The sequence below is a fragment of the Cavia porcellus genome, unplaced genomic scaffold (genome assembly GCF_034190915.1).
Source record: "Cavia porcellus strain 051 isolate PalLab524CR breed Dunkin Hartley unplaced genomic scaffold, mCavPor4.1 scaffold_10, whole genome shotgun sequence".
Classification (NCBI taxonomy): domain Eukaryota; kingdom Metazoa; phylum Chordata; class Mammalia; order Rodentia; family Caviidae; genus Cavia; species Cavia porcellus.
The window spans coordinates 77193349-77212153 of NW_026947493.1; the positions used below are offsets into that span (position 1 = coordinate 77193349).

The following is an 18805-nucleotide window of genomic DNA, read 5'->3' on the forward strand; positions in this document are numbered from 1 at the left end:
AATTATAATTCTGTTTTAATAATATTTAGTGATTTAATAATATTAAGGTGATTAAAAAAGAAAGTGAGTAAAATCTTCTATTACACCTTCCAATTCTTTACTCACAGATTTGGGAAACATAAATTTCACTTCTCCACCACTCATCTGATGTAAGTAATACAGAAACATAAGTAATAACATTGTATTTTATTTTATATTTGAATTCTTGAGTAGTATTTTTCTCTATAAAAGATTTTGGCTTAAATTTCCGTTTAAGTATACTCTGAAAATCAAACTATTACAATTAATATTCATTTATGAAGTTTCTAGGGCTGTTATAATGAAGTAAAAAGGAGATAGATGGATTTAAACAACAGCATGTAATTTGCTTGTATGGTAGTTGTGGGCTTCTTAAGTATCAAACTAAAGTGGCACCAGGGTCATATTTTCTCTGACACCTCCAGGGACAAATCCATGTTTGACTCTACTAGATTCTGGAGTGTCCTCTGCTTTTCCCAAGGTGGAAAATTGTATGCTACTTTGGATGCGCCATTCATTCTACTGTCCCATTATTTAACAAAGAAACAAAGCCAGAAAAATAAAAGTAAAAAGAGAAGGAGAAGAATGCCTGCGTTTCCTAGTTTCTAGGATTGTGGACTGCATTGAATGTATATACATACATATATATATATATATATATATATATATATATATATATGATGTATGAATATATGTTGAACAGAAAACGAATGTTCAGGAAAAAATATAATACTCATTTTGGTGAAGAGAGGTATTGTAGAAGGGTTAATACATTGTATTGTCACATAATTCAATTTTTCAATCAGAAGTTTCTTCAAAACTAGATTCTAAAGTTTACCTCTTACATTGTAGTTTGTATGAAAATGGTTCTTTTTAAATTAGCTAATCATTTTTAATTGGAAAACAAAGGTACTTTGGGAAAAAATATGTGTCTTAAGAATTTATCGCGAACTCAAAATATGAGATAAGGGGAATTGAGAGAGTTAGACATAGTTTAGTTTCATGACAGATATTGTGCTAAACCTGATTATTTTCAAAAGGAATGATTCATTCAAGAACTGTAGTTTGATTTATGTCAACACAAGAATCAAATTTTTCAATAAAAGTCTTATTACAAAGAACAACTTGAACATATTTGAAAGTTTGTTGAAAATTTTAATCTAAAATTTTTATGTATTAGGGTCTTACATGATAACCTAAATATTACTAAAAACCTAAATATTATTATATGAAATGTAAATATTGTTAAAACATTATTGAAGATATTATTTTACAGATTTTAAGATTTATAAGTTGCATCTATGTCTTCCAGCACACATTCTCAGGAATAGATGGTTTATATTAAGTTATAGAAGAAAACCTTCTGATTCTCTGTCCAGTTCCAGCTGAGAGGGGCGTAGCTTGGTGAAGAGCTATAAACCCTCTCCCCGTGCTTCCTTTGTCTTCCCCCACCAATGATCAGGACAACTCGCCTCGGTGTCCTTACTAGTTATTTAGCATTTAATGACCCTTTCCTCCAAGTTGCTCACACATGAATGCAGGCTTTTAGCCATGATGGCTCATATCCATTCTGCCACTTCAAATGCTGCTGCTGGCTCTTTAAAGAAGGGGAGATGACTTAGCTAAGACCATGGAAGGATGTATCTGGGCCAGTGTTAACATTCCTGACCTCTCCAAACCAGCTATAATCTGTGATGAACTTAGAAACCTTCTGGACTGTACTCTGCTTTAAGCCCAGCCATTTTTTCCCAGAGCCATGAAAGTGTCAATTGGATGACACCCATCCACTGCACTGAAGTCCATGATACATGGCTATTCTGGAATCCTGCATCCACTTGGACCAATTAAAGTAATCAGGGCTCCTGAATTTGAACCAATCATAGGCCTGCCCTGAAATGAATCACACACTTGCAGCTACTATATAAACAGTACTCCCCACACAATTTGATTAGTTAGTGAGGGCCCGTTTCCAGTGTACTGTCCTCCCTGGGTTTCAGAACACTGACTTTTAAGATAAAGACTTGGTTTATTCATCCAGTAAACTTGTAAAACTTGTTTTTCAAATGGTGTGGGCGCCAAAGGTCATGTAAATCTACTCAAGAGTCTTAGGAAAATGGATTGAGTGATTGTCTCAACAGAAAGAACAAAAATCATTAGGGACCGTACCTCTGAAAGCTTCATATATCAGAAAGCAATGCAAATCAGCAGCAGAGACCAACATTTGGCAGAATTGGATACCAGCAGTCAACTGTGCCAGCTCTTTGTATCCAGCATTATGTGGTGTTAATTGGTAGCATCAGAACTGCTATTAGAAGTACTTTTTGCCAATTCATCATTTCTATCTCAACTGAGCAAAAGAACCCACAATTACTTTGTAACATAGATACAATTTATAGGTTAAAAATTACTGTGCTTAAAAGTGCCAAAGCCCATTGACAGTCACTTACTTCCCTATTTAGGCTGTGCTCTATCATGAGCTTCAGTTTTCTTTGCTATTGTGGTAATATTTCATACCATTATCTCCCATGTTACATTTACATCTAAGTTGCAGAACCATGTTGCAGAAATGCTATGCAAATTCCTGTTGTTACTACTGCAAACTCATGTGTCAAAATCTCAACTAGATTCAATGCAATCCCTTCTTTTAGTATTTTTTCATTCTTTTGGAAATACAATGCAGTCCATTCTTTTACTATTTTTTTTTTTTTTTTACTGAGTTTCACTGTGTAGTTCCTGCTGGCTTTCAACTCATAAGTAGCTCAGTCTGGCTTTTAACTCACAGCAATCCTCCAGCCCCAGCCTCTCTGTACTGTTGGCATTACAGGCATATGTCACCACATGGGCTTATTTCTCTGTCTTTATTCTGCACAGAAGATATTTTAAATGAATTCCACTCTACTAAAATATAGTCCTATCACTCTTAATAGATGGCCTGCCTTTTTCTTCAGGGAGAAAATAAAAATTCTTTGAAAGAATGGAGTTCCGTTTGTAATCACTATGAGTTATACATTTAAATGAAATACATCTTCTCTCCTGGAAAAATACCTTGATCTTAGCTAAAAGGTTGAGAACTGATTTTTCTGTAAAAATAGAAAAAAAATTCTCTGGACTAAAGTCAAGTTATAATTTAATAAACTGCATAAAATTGAATAAGCCGTGCATATAAAATCATGATTAAATTTTAAAAACAGGTGAAAGATGTACACAAGAATACTGTAGTTTAGAGTGTCGGAGTTGTAGTATCTATGGGCAATATTCTTGAGAGAACTTCATTATCGTGCAGAAAAAGAAGAGCAAAACTCTTGAAACTTATACACGGGTACTGCTTCATAGATCATAACACGTAAATAATTTAAATGAGCTAAATAATTTAGGACATGAAATTCATCATTTTATAGAGCTGGCTTACTTATACAGTGCTACAGTATTTTAGCATAATTATGTGGAAAATTGATGAAAGAAAGGAAACATAGAATAAAATGCACATGTTCTTCTCTTTGAATTTAAAACTACCTTTGCTAATGTATACCTCCATTAAAATAGTTTATATAAACAAAATATATTTTAAATTCAAAGCAAATGTCATTAATTGATATCAGTGTATCTAAATATTCTCTAGACTGCAGTGGATTTAACAAAGATGTAACAGCTGACTTAAATTCCTCCTTTTTCTTTTTTAACCAGGGATCAAACTCATAGCCTTGTGCTTTCTAGGTAGGTGCTTATGCCACTGGGCTATATCCGTGACCCCTAAACTCCTACTCTTAAACATGTGAAAATATCAATTTTTTATTGACATTAATGATTGAATAATTATTTAAAATGTATCAAGAAAAAGTATACACATAATATATGTAACATATATATACATATTATATGTAATATATATAACATATAATATGTATATATAACATATATGTTAACAAGATATGGAAATTATTTCTAAGTTGTAAAATTATAATTATGTAATCATTCTATATCAAGGATGTAAGGTACAATTTGACTAATAGTTCTACCTAAGAAACTAATATTCTGCATTTAAATGGAACTGCTCTGGATACAAGCCTTTGAAAATGCTCTTGTCCTTATTCAGGTATGATTCACATTAATTTTGCACTATCCAATATGTCAGTACTTTTCCCTGAATGAAGAAGCTCTATGTACTGTCGGTTCTTCTTGCTACACTGCTAAATAGGGTTTCCTTAGAGCAAAAAAAAATATTTAAAGATAATTAAAATGGTGAAACTACTGGGTTTTCTACTATCAAGGAAAATGTCTAATTCAAACAAAATTAAACTTACACATCAACAAAACCCGTGTAAGAAAATGTAGGCCAGACTTAAAAACATTAATTAGTACTGTGATATGTACATGTCAAATATCGTAACATTAACATTTTTACTGATGTGTGTTTATTTAAAGTCTTAATTATTTATGTAACACAAATGATTTGATGAAAAAGTACATTAGAACAGTAATTAAAAGGTCAATTCTCAAATAAACATTGAGCCCTCCCTAAAATGGGAATACTGGACATCAGAATTTTAATGATGCCTTTTATTTTATTTTATTTTATTTTTATTTTACAATGACTCTATTAGATTCATATAAAAGGAGACAAACATGACAAATATGAATAATTTAAATCTATGAATTCATTATAGGTATTTAATTAATTCATTTGAATTCTATGGATGAGTAGTAATATTGAGAACCTTAGCTTTTCTCAATGTTCTAGTTTAGTAAATGTCACAACAAGTCTTAAAGAGGAGTGCTTGTTTGACAGGATTAGGGTCTATGGTATTTATTTTTGTATAATACAGACTTTGGATGTTTTGCTCTGGATAATTTATTCTATTTAGACAAATAGTTAATCTATTAACAAAATCTTTGCACTGTTCCTTTAATAAATTTATGCCAAATATATGTATGGATTACATAACTTGATTTGTTTATTACGACATGTTAATATGTCTTCAAATTTTTGAATAATAAACATTTCAGTTCTTCAGAGATGCTCTCAGAGATGCTTCAGGAAAGTTACATGACAGACTTGTAATTTCAAAAAAAGCATATTTATTGTTTTAATTTCCATAGCTATTATAGTCCAGATGAAGTACGTATTATAATGATGTTGTTTGAAGATTTCCTGAAGTGATACATAAAGAATGTAAAACAATAAATTTGCATTGAATGTTTGATTATTTAAAAAAACAATATAGGTACTTCTGATGTAGCTAGTAGTAGAACAATAGTTCAGAAATATTCTTTAAGACAGATTTATTTGTATATAAATATATTACATCTGAATGTATAGATGTGTAATAATGTATGCATATATATGAAATATATAAATATATACATATATGTCTGTGTATATTTTAAATTTTTGTGTATATAACATTGTGTTCACAGGCACTGATGTCTTCATATGTCACATAACATTTTGTCCGGTGGGGAACCACAGGTATGACAGTGATCCTATAAATTATGCTGCCTTTATAACATTGTAAACTTCTTAGTTTGTGTAAAATCACTCTATGGTGCTCAAACAGTGATGAAATAACCAGGTCATGAATTTTTCAGAATGCATTTCCATCTTTAAGAAATGCATGGCTGTGTGTATAGCTTCATGCCTATATATCAATATAGATGCACACATAAACACACATATAATATACAAGATACTAGCAAGTTGGCATTATATGCATTCTCTTTAGAGGGACAACAAATATAGAAACAGTGTGTCGGAAAATGCTAGCTATCTCCTAATCTCTTTTCACATTTTCTTCAGGATAAAAGAATTTTAGCTTGGCAATTAATGAGCACCTAAGGATTAATTTTCCTGTGTCTCATGCAGCCAAGTTGTCATATAACTCAATTTTGACCAATGGTCCCTAAGCAGCAGTAGAAAATGGAGCAGGCAATTGTAGATCAGTAACAGGAAAATTGTTTCCGAGATAGATGATGAGAGCTTTTCTATTCCTGCCTCTTTTTAACCCTTTTCTTCTGAAACGTCCAGACTATAAATGTAATTGCTTAGTCTTAAACACAATAAGATCTTAGGAAAAATGCCTTACAAAAGTAGAAAATAATATAAAAATATCCTCAGTGTTTGATGCAAGAATGGAAATGTAAATACTTTTATAACTCCATGATTTTTGATTGAAAAACAAATTCTTGAATCTTAATCTTCTTGTGTTTCATTGTTTTCTTTCTGTTTAAATTGTATTTTACTCACACCTGAAACTAATCCCACTGGATACATGTTGCTTTAATTATTTAAATATAATCACTGAGGAAAAAAATCATGAAAGCAACTATAAAATAAAGTGCTTTTTATAAGAGACAAAAGCCATGCATTAATCTCACAGATCCATATGAAATTCATAAAATGTGAAGTGTATGGTGCTAGACATTATGTATAACTTGATATCTGAACTCTTCAGGAAAGATTCTGTTATTCTAGTAAAGATTTATACATAGAGAGAAAGTGACAGAGCAAGTGATTAGTAAAGAAAAATTGCTGAGTCTTAAGAGGCTCAATGCTTTTAGAATATATTCAGATTCTAAAGTAAAGGAAACAGAAATAATAGAGAAGAAAAAAATGATAAGCAAATACAACAGAGACAGCCAGGATGAAGGAAAAAAAAACACTGAAAAACAGTCTAATAAATACAGTAAGCAAAAACACTGAAAAAAATTGGAGATGAATTCCTCATCATCAAGTTGAAAGCATGATCAAGAAAAAACCAAATGATGAGTAAAGTTAAATGTCACAGACAAATCAAGTTAAATACTAGGAACTAATGGATCATTTTGGAACAGGTCTTTTCACAGAAATGGTGAGCCAAACTAAGTTATGGTAAAAATGGTCATGTAGAATAAAATTATGAAAATTGGGGGAATAATGCACCACTAGGTGAGAAAGACTGTGCCAAAATGTGCATTACATAGTTTTCATAATTTGAATAACATTAATTCATTCATATTTTCTGTTATCTGGCATTAAAACGTTTTCACTTATATTCTGAGCTTAATCTGGTATTCATACCCTTGCTATTTGAATTAAAACTGTGTCATCCTGACCTTTCTATTTGAATTACAACTTTACTGTCTTTGAATCTAAAGTAATAACTGTTGTCGGAGTGTTTACACTATTTGTGATACTCAGTCACTTGCCTCTTTTTGATTCTTATCTTTGACAATTAGCTTTTGTTCATTTGGATTCTATTTTTTGATAATTTTCCCTTGCAATAATTTTTTGAAATTTCCAAATTAACTAAACTTGGGTTAGGAATGTAGCTCCCTAGTGGAGCACTTTTGTTCCTTACCATAAAAACCTCTGGCATAAAGACACCCAAGAACTCTTTTCATCTCACTTTGTTTATTTGCTCCACTATCTAGTTTGTGATTTTTTTTTCTTCCTCCTTTCAGAAACAGATTTTTAAAAGAAAGTTTAGTTTCACTATTTTGGCTTCAAATCTAGTCTTTCTTTGTATTACCGATTTTTCACTTTCTGGTAGGTCATTCATATGAGGATAAAGTCACATTTTAACTCTTCCAATTAACAAAAAAAAAAAAAAAATTAAAAATAAGAGAAAGAAAATGCTTGCACCTCCTCCCACCTCACTGGGCCAGGGATGGAAATCTGTAGTAGAGTGAAATTTCTACAACAGCGTGTGTGAGATCTGAGATTCTATTTCCAGCACCACGCAGAAAAAGAAAAAAAAAAAAATCCTTAACCTATTTTCTTCTTTACCCATTTTCTTACTACAGTATTTACTTTTCTTACAAAGTTCCCTTAAGGACGCATGCAGTATTTCTTTTCCGATTCTCTTGTAACACAGTTCCGAGCACACTGCCATCTCAAAAATAATTGCTTTGCTGGATTACTATGCACTCCACACGACCTGTTCCACTCATCCACTTGAGAGCTGGTTTGACTTGCTCATTGCACACATTTGCCACACTGGACAGCTCCTTGATTGGTTTTTCCTGTTTGGTTTCCAGGAACCTCATACTTGCCTGCCATTATATCTCTCATTACTCTTATTCTCAGTCTCCTTTACTGAGTCATCCTAGTTTTACTGACTTTTCAGTGCTAAGATGCCCGAGGAGCCACTGAATTTTTTCTCCTTTTGAGATTTTTGTAATCTCTACTCTTTGTAAGCATTTAAATAATCGCCTCTACTTCTAAATTGTAAATTTATAGTTCTACCTCACATCTTTGTTTCTGAACTCTTGACTTCTATGTCTATTCACCTCCTTGAAATTGTCTCCAATTTGTGTATTACCCAGCCAAACTTAGATGTACCAAATGAAGCTTTTGATCATTCTACCAAAATGTTTAATCAAATGAAACATTCTTCCCAATGTTGTTTAATACAAATTAAATCTGTTCAACTTAGAGTTTTTCTTTTGTCTTCTTTGTCTGACTTCATATCTGAAATTTACATTATTAAATTTGGTGAAATTCTATCAACATTGTCTTGAAAATCTAATGACCTTCACTATTATTTATTTCAACAATCATAAATTCTTTCTTAGATCCTAAATATTGCAAATTACTTCTGCTGTTTATTTATATTAATAAACATGTATGGCTTCCTCCCTTTAAAAAGCATATGTTTCTACATGAATAGGTCTCTATTACTTCAGTCATATAAATACATAAAATAATGTTGTCATGCAGTAGATGATGTAGTAGTAGTCCTTGAAAAAGCACCGAATGACAAAAGTTCTAGTAAGAATTCAAATTCACTTGATAAAAACATTAAAAATAATATAATCCAATTATTCATCCAAAGCTGTGTAAATAAGACCTTTGACCCTGCCACTATGCCTAAGCTGGACTGTGCTACAGTCAGGGAAGCCTTCAAAGTTATCAGCCAGGAGCCTGACATCTAGAGGGATCTTATGATTTGCTTATTGTTGTTTATCAATGAAGAGTCAAAGCTAAAGCTAGAACACATGCATCCTTATTCTCTGTCATTTTTATTTAATTACAGTGACATTATCAAGTCTCAGACAGTTTTATTATCTAGTAATAACCATATGGATCCATTGCTTTCCTGCTGAATTATACTGATTCTACAGAGTCTTTACAATAAACATGAACCTAATGATTTAGCACATACAGTGAACAAATGAGGAAATAGCCTATTGTTAATATTTCTGTGCAGCAGTACTATTGGGTTATTTGTTTCAATTGAAAAAGTCAAACACAGGATAGATCAAATTTTACCTCACTGAACTTCAGAGACAAACTAGAATGAAAGAAATTAATGACAAGTTCCTAGTCCCTGAATGCGTGTCTAACACCAAATAAACCATTTGTCATTTTAATCAAAAGAACATGAATGTCTTACTGTTCACATGTTTTCCTTTGAACTCTGTTACGACTTTAAAATGTTCTATGGCCACACATACTTATAAGAAAGAACCCTTAATAAAATTACACCTGAAAGAAAATGTGTCATTTTAATAACCCTATTTCTTAAAGAGTATGAGAAACTTACAGGATTTAGAGACTAGAGAGCCAGAATTAAGTATAAAAGCTTTAATTATTTGCAGTTGATTTTTTGTATCAATCCTGTAACTAATATAACTTAAAAGAATGGCTACTTTATGATGCACAAGTGATCATGTAAAGTATTATTAATTTTTCAGGCAATTTGCTTGGCATCTTAGAAAACATACCAAATGACCTTATTCTTTATTCAGTTTAACAAAGTTCTCACACGTTTACCCAAACAGTACTGTACCATTAATTTAAAACAATTAGATAATGAATTTCTCAGCCTGTTTTCTTTCTCAGGTCTTCTGAATTAGCAGGGGCCCAGTGTCATTTAAAGAAGAAAATGGAAAGAAAGAAATTTTGCGAATCTGAACAATGTATATTATTGTAGCAACTAATGCTGATAAAACAACACACAATTTGTTACGAAGAATGTTTTAATCTAAAATGAGAACATGGCTATATGAACATAAATAGGGACATTATGATCCACAAAGTAAAATTGTTAAATTTGGTTTTTAGAGTTCAGTGGTAGCACAAGAACTGGTGCTACAAAAGAATGTTTCTGATTTTTTTCATTATATGAACTATTCAAATATTTAGAACATTTGAGAACAATATTATATTGACATAATTTGCATGTCATGCACATTGTAATTATTGGAAAATTCACAACAATTTTATACTATATCTTGACATGTGCAGAATATTAAACACTATAAATCATAAATTTTAAAATAGTTTTAGTATTTTCTAATATTTTAAAATCATACTTCTACTGGGTTTTATCACACGGTTGTATAAAATTATGAAAATAAGTAAAATAACTGAATGCAGAGAATCTGAAGTGAGAAAGTGAAAGAACATGAGTATATTTAAGGATCTTTCTATTATCAGTTTTAAAAGTAGGATTTACAATGACAAAAAGGTAATATGTTTCTTGCAGCCACCAGCTATGACTTGTTTTAAACATGTACCTCCTGCTCTTTGACTAACAGTCCAATTGTGTCTGCTCTTTCATGCTGCCATTATTCTCCATACCTTTGTCCTTGTTTGTCCTTCGTTCCCTGCATTTCCTTTGACCTCTCCCAGTGCACGTCCTCTGTCCGCACAGTCATTCTTCCAGCCCTGGCCTTTATATGTTATTGGTCCTCAGGTTCAGTCTCCAATCCATTACAAAGTCCTTTTTGATTATATCTCCTCTGCACTCCCCTCAACTTATTCTACTTTTTTTGTCTCATTAATAAGACCCTAATCTAAGCAACTATGATCTTTTCTTGAATTGCTGTAATAACCTCTTGAGTGAGTTTTGGGCAGCTAATCAAGCCTCACTTTGAATCAATCTCCATACTTCAGTAAGAATAATTATTCAAAAATTCAAACTTCTTCATAATTGTTTTGAATAAATTCCCTCTGTTCTTTGATAAGCTTTCTATGACTTAAAAGACCTTTACTAAGGTTAAAAGTCCTTTACTAAGGTTCGCCCATTTCAACAATATTATTTTTCTTTCTCTTCATTACTGACTCACAATATGATCAATGATACCAGGAGAGACTCTACGGTTTAGAATACTATAAAGAAAGATTTTAATTTAAAAATATATGCCAACAACTCTCTTTGCTGTTTTTGGTGTTTAATTTTTGTCTTCTTGTAACAGGATAAGTTAATGATTTATGAAAGCAAAAATTAATTTGCTTTAAAAACTATACATAACTATAAATTAAAACAGAAAACCATGTATTTCCTTAAATTGTGAAAGGGGCATAAATTCCTTTTCAGTGATAGAGTGATAGAGAAATACTACTCACATTGTCCCCTATAGCTGTCCTGTACGATGTTTTAAACATTCAAATTTTTAAAGGTCTATGTTAGTCCTGTGCTTCTCAGTTTGTCTCAGGAAATGACATGAAGGCTAGTTTAATGAAAACTACTTACCATATTGTGGGTGGATCTGAACCTTCTATTTCTAAGTAATCATATTTTTCCTCCGTTTCAAACTCAGTAAATATGAGTGAAATTGTGTCTCCAGGCTCCGCTACAATGGTCCAAGTGCAATCTGCGTTGTTATGATACTCGTTAGGATAACTAGGGCTGGATATGATGCCACTGGATCCTCTCATTGTTCCTCCACAAGCATCTTCAGCTGTCAAAAACAATGATGAAAAGTTAAGTTTTAAGTATAACGAGTCATGCAGTTAAGGTAACTCAACATTTTGGATAAAAATAACAGTCCAGATGTTTTGATATTTAATGAATAGATTCAATAAGTCTATGAAAAAATTTGGTTTAATAGGAGTATACAATAGTTTGTCAGTAATATGTTTTTAAAACTACTGAAAATATTTTTGGGAACTCAGTTGAAACTGAACTATATAGTATATGTTATAGTTAAACCTTATTGTAAGCTTTGTTGATTTGAAAGATACTTAGCAATAAGACAGCCACACTTTTGACCGTGCCTAGGAGACTTAGGACCCTGACACAGGGAATTATATCTGGTCTCAAGTCCCTTCCTCTTGGACTTTTCCTCCGGTCTTCTCCCTTCTTTGAAATATACCACTTTTTTCTTCATGCCCTTTCACCATGAGATTTCAGCCTTGAAGACAGCTAACCAAGTCCTGAAATCTGTGGAACTCTGAGCACAAACTATCCCTTCCTCCTTTAAATTGTTTATGTCAGATATTTGGTCACAATAATGGAAAACTAATAAACATATGTTAAATAAAGACAAGTAATGTGTTAACTGATATAGCTTCAGGGTTAGAGTCTCTGGAACTCTCCATCAGATGATGTTTTAACTAAGCATTCATACGATATAAGTATATATAGTGTTATACCGAATTCTTCAACTAACTTTGCATTTGGACCATCCCTTTTAATTTTCTAAATAAGGCTCTGAAATTTTTCTCAAGTCTACTTTCAATTGAGAGTGTATATCTCAGCAACTTACATAAGCAGCTGTGTTAAGTGTTAATATACAAGAAAAGATTCCTGATCCTAAAGGAATTGAAACTAAAACATTTGACTTATTTAATATTATTTAGGTCAACCAAGTTAATATATAAAGTTAATTTGTGCAGTAAACTATAGCATGATTTATGTTGCTTTCTCTACCTACTGAAGGAATTCCTTTGGTTCACAGTAGCTTGAGGGAAAACCTGCTTCCATAACAACCAAATTATTACTTGATGTGATAGATAACTTCAGAGCCTTAATAAATACAGAAAGGGAGACTCTTTCTATTTAACTTCATGATGAGTAGGGCGTAAAATAATGTTTTGTTATTCAAGGCAAATTTATTACTATATTGTATGAATCAAACTGTATTAACTTTTCTTCTGCTTTACTCCTTACTCATTTAACTCTATAAATTGAAAACATAAATATATTTCTTTTAAAATATATTTCAATTTTATCATATTATTAAATGTGCCATACAATCTTTACAATTTTATTGCTTTCCCTGTTTGCTTTTTAAGTTTCTCACATTAGTAGAGTGAGCCAGTAGCGCTGTCTAGACCATGTAGCATATTACAACTGTCTCCTTCCAGAAAATACACGGCTCTCAGTATCATAACCTTCCTGTAAACCTGTCATATGGCTTCCTATACCCAGAAAAAAATGACTTTTAATCCTTGCCTTCTAAGGATCAACACCAAGGTCAAATTCTACTTTGGAAAAAAAGTACTACACTACTATATATTCACAGTATGACTGCTCCACAGCCTTTTTAAACCACTTATATGATCAATTTACTTTCCTGTTTCATGATAAAGCATATAACATTTTTTTCAGTAAAACTTCCTCTAGTTTAAAGAATATATATTAAGTGTTCCTACCACTAATAGAAAATGTATGAATACATATATTAATTTGTTTAATTTTACTAATCCACAAGGCACAGAAAGACATAGTTATATGTTGTGTGATGACAGTGACATGCTCTGAGAGGTTGGATTTTTTGTTTTGTCACCATGGTACAGTTGCATAAATTCAGATACCTATGGCATGGTGAGGTGGGTTAATCAAATAGTACTACCACTACTTATATATATCTGTCCCTGGCTGAACACCACAGTCCAGAGCATGTCTGGGTAAAAATAAATAAGTAAATAGTACTATACACAATAAAATATATAATTATATTTGCCAATTTAAGAAAAAATAAAGCCATCATTTAACAAACTCATTAATTAGCATATCTAGCCTGGGGTATTTTCAGTGAAATTAGCATCACACTGGTTGTGCTTCTTTAATATTTTTCCAGTTTGGGCTGGGGTCACAAGGGCCAGAGATGAGCAGAGGAGTGGGATCTTCTCTGGTTTTCTGTACTAAAATTTCTGTGCATCCTTCCCTTCTTGGGGAGCTGTCCCTTGTTCTCTTGAGTTGACAAATGGCCAGGAACAGGAGATATGAGTCTTTTTATTTGTCTGGCATTGATTTTGGCACAGATTTTGGCAGATGATTAAGGAAAGATGATTCTTTTGCTCAGCTCAGAGCAAAAGAAACTCAAAGGTGTCTCCATCACTTCTGCTGTAAGTGTGTGTCTCTAGCTGGTGATGCACTGTCCCCTCTCGGACTGAGTACAGAGCAGGATACTTTCATTGTCTTTCTATGACCTTCTCCTTTCTGGAATTTTTGTGAGTAGAAACATGCTAATTTATTCATCCTCTGTGGAAATTCAGGATGTTTGTTTATTTATTTATTTTTTTTGTTTTACAAAACAGAGATCTCTGTGTTTACAATAAATATTTAAATATTTCAGCCATGGTATTAATCATGACACATTATATATTCCAAGTTTTAGAAAATATACATCAATTTATTTGTATGATCTCTAGGAATTCCCTGTCTGTAGACCCATATCAGAGAGAAACACTTAAAACACTTGAAACACAGAATGTAAAGAAAACCAACAGCTCATTTCAAGGGAATCATTATTGTATAGCAAAATTGCAACATAAAAATATAATAATTTCAAGTACAGACAGTATGCCTCCATCACACAAACCTATAATTTTGTTAATTTCTGTGTAACGTTCTATGCTCAACACTTTCATTCTATCTTTATTGCAATTTTGGTATGGAATCAGTGAGCCAAAAACTGTGAAATAGGTGGACCTACATGAATATTGAAAACTTTTATATTGTGGCCTTCACTAAATATAGGGTTTAGAAAAGCAATGTATTTTTTGGAATCTTGAATTTGATAGCAATGTATGTTATCTGAAAAACAAATTAACTTTCTGACTAGCGTTAGACCAAGTAAAAATAGTGTTAAAAGAAATCATGGAACATTTGAATGTTTTGCTGTGCTAAGAAGTATTGCTAGGTTTCTGGTCAAAATGAGTTGGTGTAAGTTGTGTGTAACAGTTTATCACAAAAGTACAGAATATAAGAAGGTTATGCCATAGTTTCATTTCTTAATACATACTCAGGAAATCTTATTGATTAATTAAATAACTTGGGGGATTTAAAGTTTCTTCATTTGGTTACCTGCTCAGAAGCATTCCCTGAGATATACCAAATATCAGGAAGAACTGTATTATTAGTCTGTTTACCCAGCAAGAATAATTTAGTCATCTTGGCTGTCATGGAATATTCTGTCTAACAGTGAGTCAGATTCTAAGTAAATGACAAAATAAACAAATCACTCTACTTATGGAAGGGACCATGAAGAAGAACTGTTCAGCACTAATGTTACAAAATTGCAGCTCTGAAGTAGACATGTTGCTAGACAGTGGCCCAAAGCATGAATATTAAGCACTAACTAGATGCAAATCACAGGAAAATATGTTCTTGCAGATTCATTGACAGTTTCACTGGAGGGAAAAGGCTCTGGGTGCTAGAGTTTACAAACTGCAGTTGGAAAGTCAACTGACAGTTAAACTTTGGAAGAGATTTCACATAATGCTAAGAAATGGGTTTGTGTCTGTAGAAAGTTGGTTAAGGGTTTTCAGAAGAGAGGGTATGGTTAGCTGCGGGGGTCTTGAAAAAATTATTTGGCTGGGCTCTAGAGGAGAGAGGAAAGAGTCCACAGTTGATATGGTTAATGGAGCTAAATTAAGTGGTCACACAAATTCTTGCGTGATTTATTGCTTCCTAGATATAACTGGTCTTGTTTTTCTGATATATTAAGATATTTATGTGTATATCTCTATGTTTTCAAGAGATTATGTTAATATTAACATGTTGAAAGACATAACATCTCAGGAAAAAAAGTAGAATATCTTTCTTTGGTGAAAGTTTAAGGACAACACTGAATAGCAAAAGAATGCTAGTAAATATCTCTGACTTGTCATGATGTTGCTAGAAGTTATGAAGGCTTCAAAATGTTATTTACTTTACATATGGGAAAACCGAAGCATGATTTTTAAAAGTTGGTGGTGGTTCTACCTTGTTTCTAAGAAATCTATGTAGATTATAAGATTTAAAGTGCATTTTTGCATTTGTTGATTCATTCTCATATACCTTAGCCACACATTTGCAAAATATACTTAAAAAGCTTGTAAAATCTGTCCTAAAACACAGAAGAAGCACAAGTTTAGCCAGTTGCATTTATAGTGACACTTTGGATTTTCAGTAAAGCATAAAGAAAACAATTAACATTTTCAATTTGGTAGGTAAATATTGTCCGTTATCTCTTAATTTCATACTATACACAAGTCTTTTGATTAAGCTATTGCTGTTGGATTTGAATTTTATTAAATCTAATTTTAACTGTTTATAAGATAAAACCAGCATTATGTAACTTCAACTTTAGTACTTTAAAAGCCAAAGCTATGTATACATGGTAAACAGTGTGATTCTATAGAACAAGTAAACAATAATGTAGAAATCAGTAGTGTTTTATTGCAAAGATTGAAAAATAGTTCATTATTTTCCACAAATGTGTTTTCCTTAGAATTAAAATTTTATGTATTTTAAATTATTGTGACATTCAAATATATAAAATAAGAGACTATGACTTGGCTTCTGCACCACACATTTCATTTAAGACAATATAAATTGAGATAGCCCCAAACATAGCTGTTTAAAAAATTGAACACGGTTTCAAAAATCACCTAAAATGTTTTTCTGCAACACACCTTTTCAGATACTGATCTCCTACAGTGTTCTACCCTGCTATTAGTTTCCTCTAAAATAGCTTAGAGTTGGGTTGGGGGATTGTAAGAAATAGGCTTATTTGACAGGAAAGAGAAAACTGTGAATTGCAGGAGATGAATGTTCTTGGTCAATTCTAGGTGCTACACATTCAATCCATCTCAAACTTTATCATGGGACATTTCTTTTTCCTGAAAATCTCTGTTGCTAAATCTCCAACTTGCATCAGCACTCAAGTAAAACTAATATCTGTGTGGGGCTTTTTTGTTCCTTCCAAAACAGGAATCATTGTTATGTGCCTCTTAATTGGATAAACTATTTAAATATTTTATTGTTATTATTTTGCTACTATTCTATTTACATGTATATGTATGGGAGATAATTGATTTTATTTTGTTTCCTCATTTATATTTACTTTAATCTATGCACTTATATGTTTAGGAAGAAAATCTTTTCTCATAGAGAAAGACAGAACAACTGATTGACACATCTTCTACATTGTTATTTTTCATGATTTTCAAAACACAACAAATATTTTCCAACTTTTATGGAAAAACAGTGAGAATTTTTGATGGCACTGGAAAATTAAGGATTCTCATTTCTCAGTACAGTTTCTATAACTCCATCATACTAAAGCAAATGAAATTAAAAAAGATTTATAACAGGTCAATAAAAAGCATTCGTCATTATTTGAGGAGAATGCCTTTGAGTAGAAAAAGCTAACTGTGATGTATAATGACACCTCAGCACTGAAGATTTATTCTCCAATACACATGTATGCTTTTGGGCAAATGTCCTACATTGATTTCAGCTGACCCTCCTGAGAGACAGGTTGAAGAAATAAGAACATTAATTAATGTACGGAGGAAAGTTATTAATAAATATGCGTGTGATGGTGTTACTCTCAGAATGTCTAAGTAAGAAAAATACTAAATAAGAAAAATACTTGATTGATTAAATCAATCAGGTTTCATTCTTTAAAGTTCTAGTATAAAATATTTCAATTAAATCAACCAGATGTGGTGGAAAAGTAGGGAGTACAATTATATTATTGCCTTCTAAACATTAAAACCAAGCTAAGTATATGAAAAAAATCTCTTTTCAAATATTATTAGACCAGAACCATGAAAAACTCCAATACCAGAGAGATGAGAGCAAAAGAGGGAGCCCTGCGATTGCCGCCCTTATTTTTAGAAGGTGTATTGTGGCTGCTAGAACAAGGAATGGGGTTACAAGTGAGGCATGGAGCTGGGTAGATGGAGCTTAGGTGCACGAGATGATTCTACCTCATTCCAGGCAGAGTTCCAGAAAGGAGGAGCTCTGTGGGGAGTCAAGTCTTCACAGAGGTTTCCTGAGTGGCAGATAAATCCTTACACGCACATACAAGTGGGTGAAACTCTTAATTCAGGCAAGAAAAGAATAGGAATCTGCAAACTGAATGGTGTCAAGAAGGCACATAGGGTGGGAATTGTTCAAGTGCAGAGAGTTAGTATGAAGAGTCCTTTTCACTTAATTGGAGTATTCATGAGAAATTTTAAAAGGGTTTAATTTTAAATTTTAAAAGGTTAGGATAGGCTGTAAAGACTGCTTAAAGTAAAGGCTGCTTTTGAACTGTTCTACAGCTTAAAAGCAAATCTCGAGAGACACAAACTCAAACAGTAGCTTTGCTATTGAGAAGAAAGCCTACCATCCCTTAAAAGGTAATTAAATGTCAATAATAATTTAAAATCTACAATAGTAAACATAGTAGAAAAATTACAAGTCATTTAAAAAAACATAATGATATGACTCATAGTCCTGAGGAAAATTGTTAATAGTGGACAAAACATATGGACAATATAGAATTCAAAACTATAGATCTTACTACAGGCATTATAACTACAAACAAGTATTATAGCAGTAATTAGCAAATTATAGCCTAGGTTAAATTTGTCCAGTAGCCTGTTTTACAACCTATGAGACAAGAAAACTTTTTATGTTTTTTGTAGAATTATGGAACTGTGAAAACAAACCAAAATCAAAATTATATATATCTTAGCAAACATACATACCCTACGAATCCTTGAAATATTTATTATGTAGCTCTTTAAAGAAAGGCACATTTAACGTAGTAAGGAAATAAAAAGACGATGAAATTATAGCTAGCAGACATTTTAAGTTGA

At 32.1% G+C, this 18805-nt stretch overlaps 1 protein-coding gene across 8 annotated transcripts in view; it reads right to left on the bottom strand.

Annotated features, from left to right (window-relative positions):
- The window catches only part of Csmd3 (CUB and Sushi multiple domains 3), a 1082130-nt gene that overhangs the window by 753897 nt on the left and 309428 nt on the right, over window positions 1-18805 (bottom strand). For all 8 annotated transcript variants that reach the window (XM_063257640.1, XM_063257641.1, XM_063257642.1 and 5 more), the window contains exon 5: window positions 11475-11682. In XM_063257640.1, coding sequence (XP_063113710.1) covers window positions 11475-11682 — 208 coding nt within the window. The remainder of the gene's footprint in view (window positions 1-11474; window positions 11683-18805) is intronic.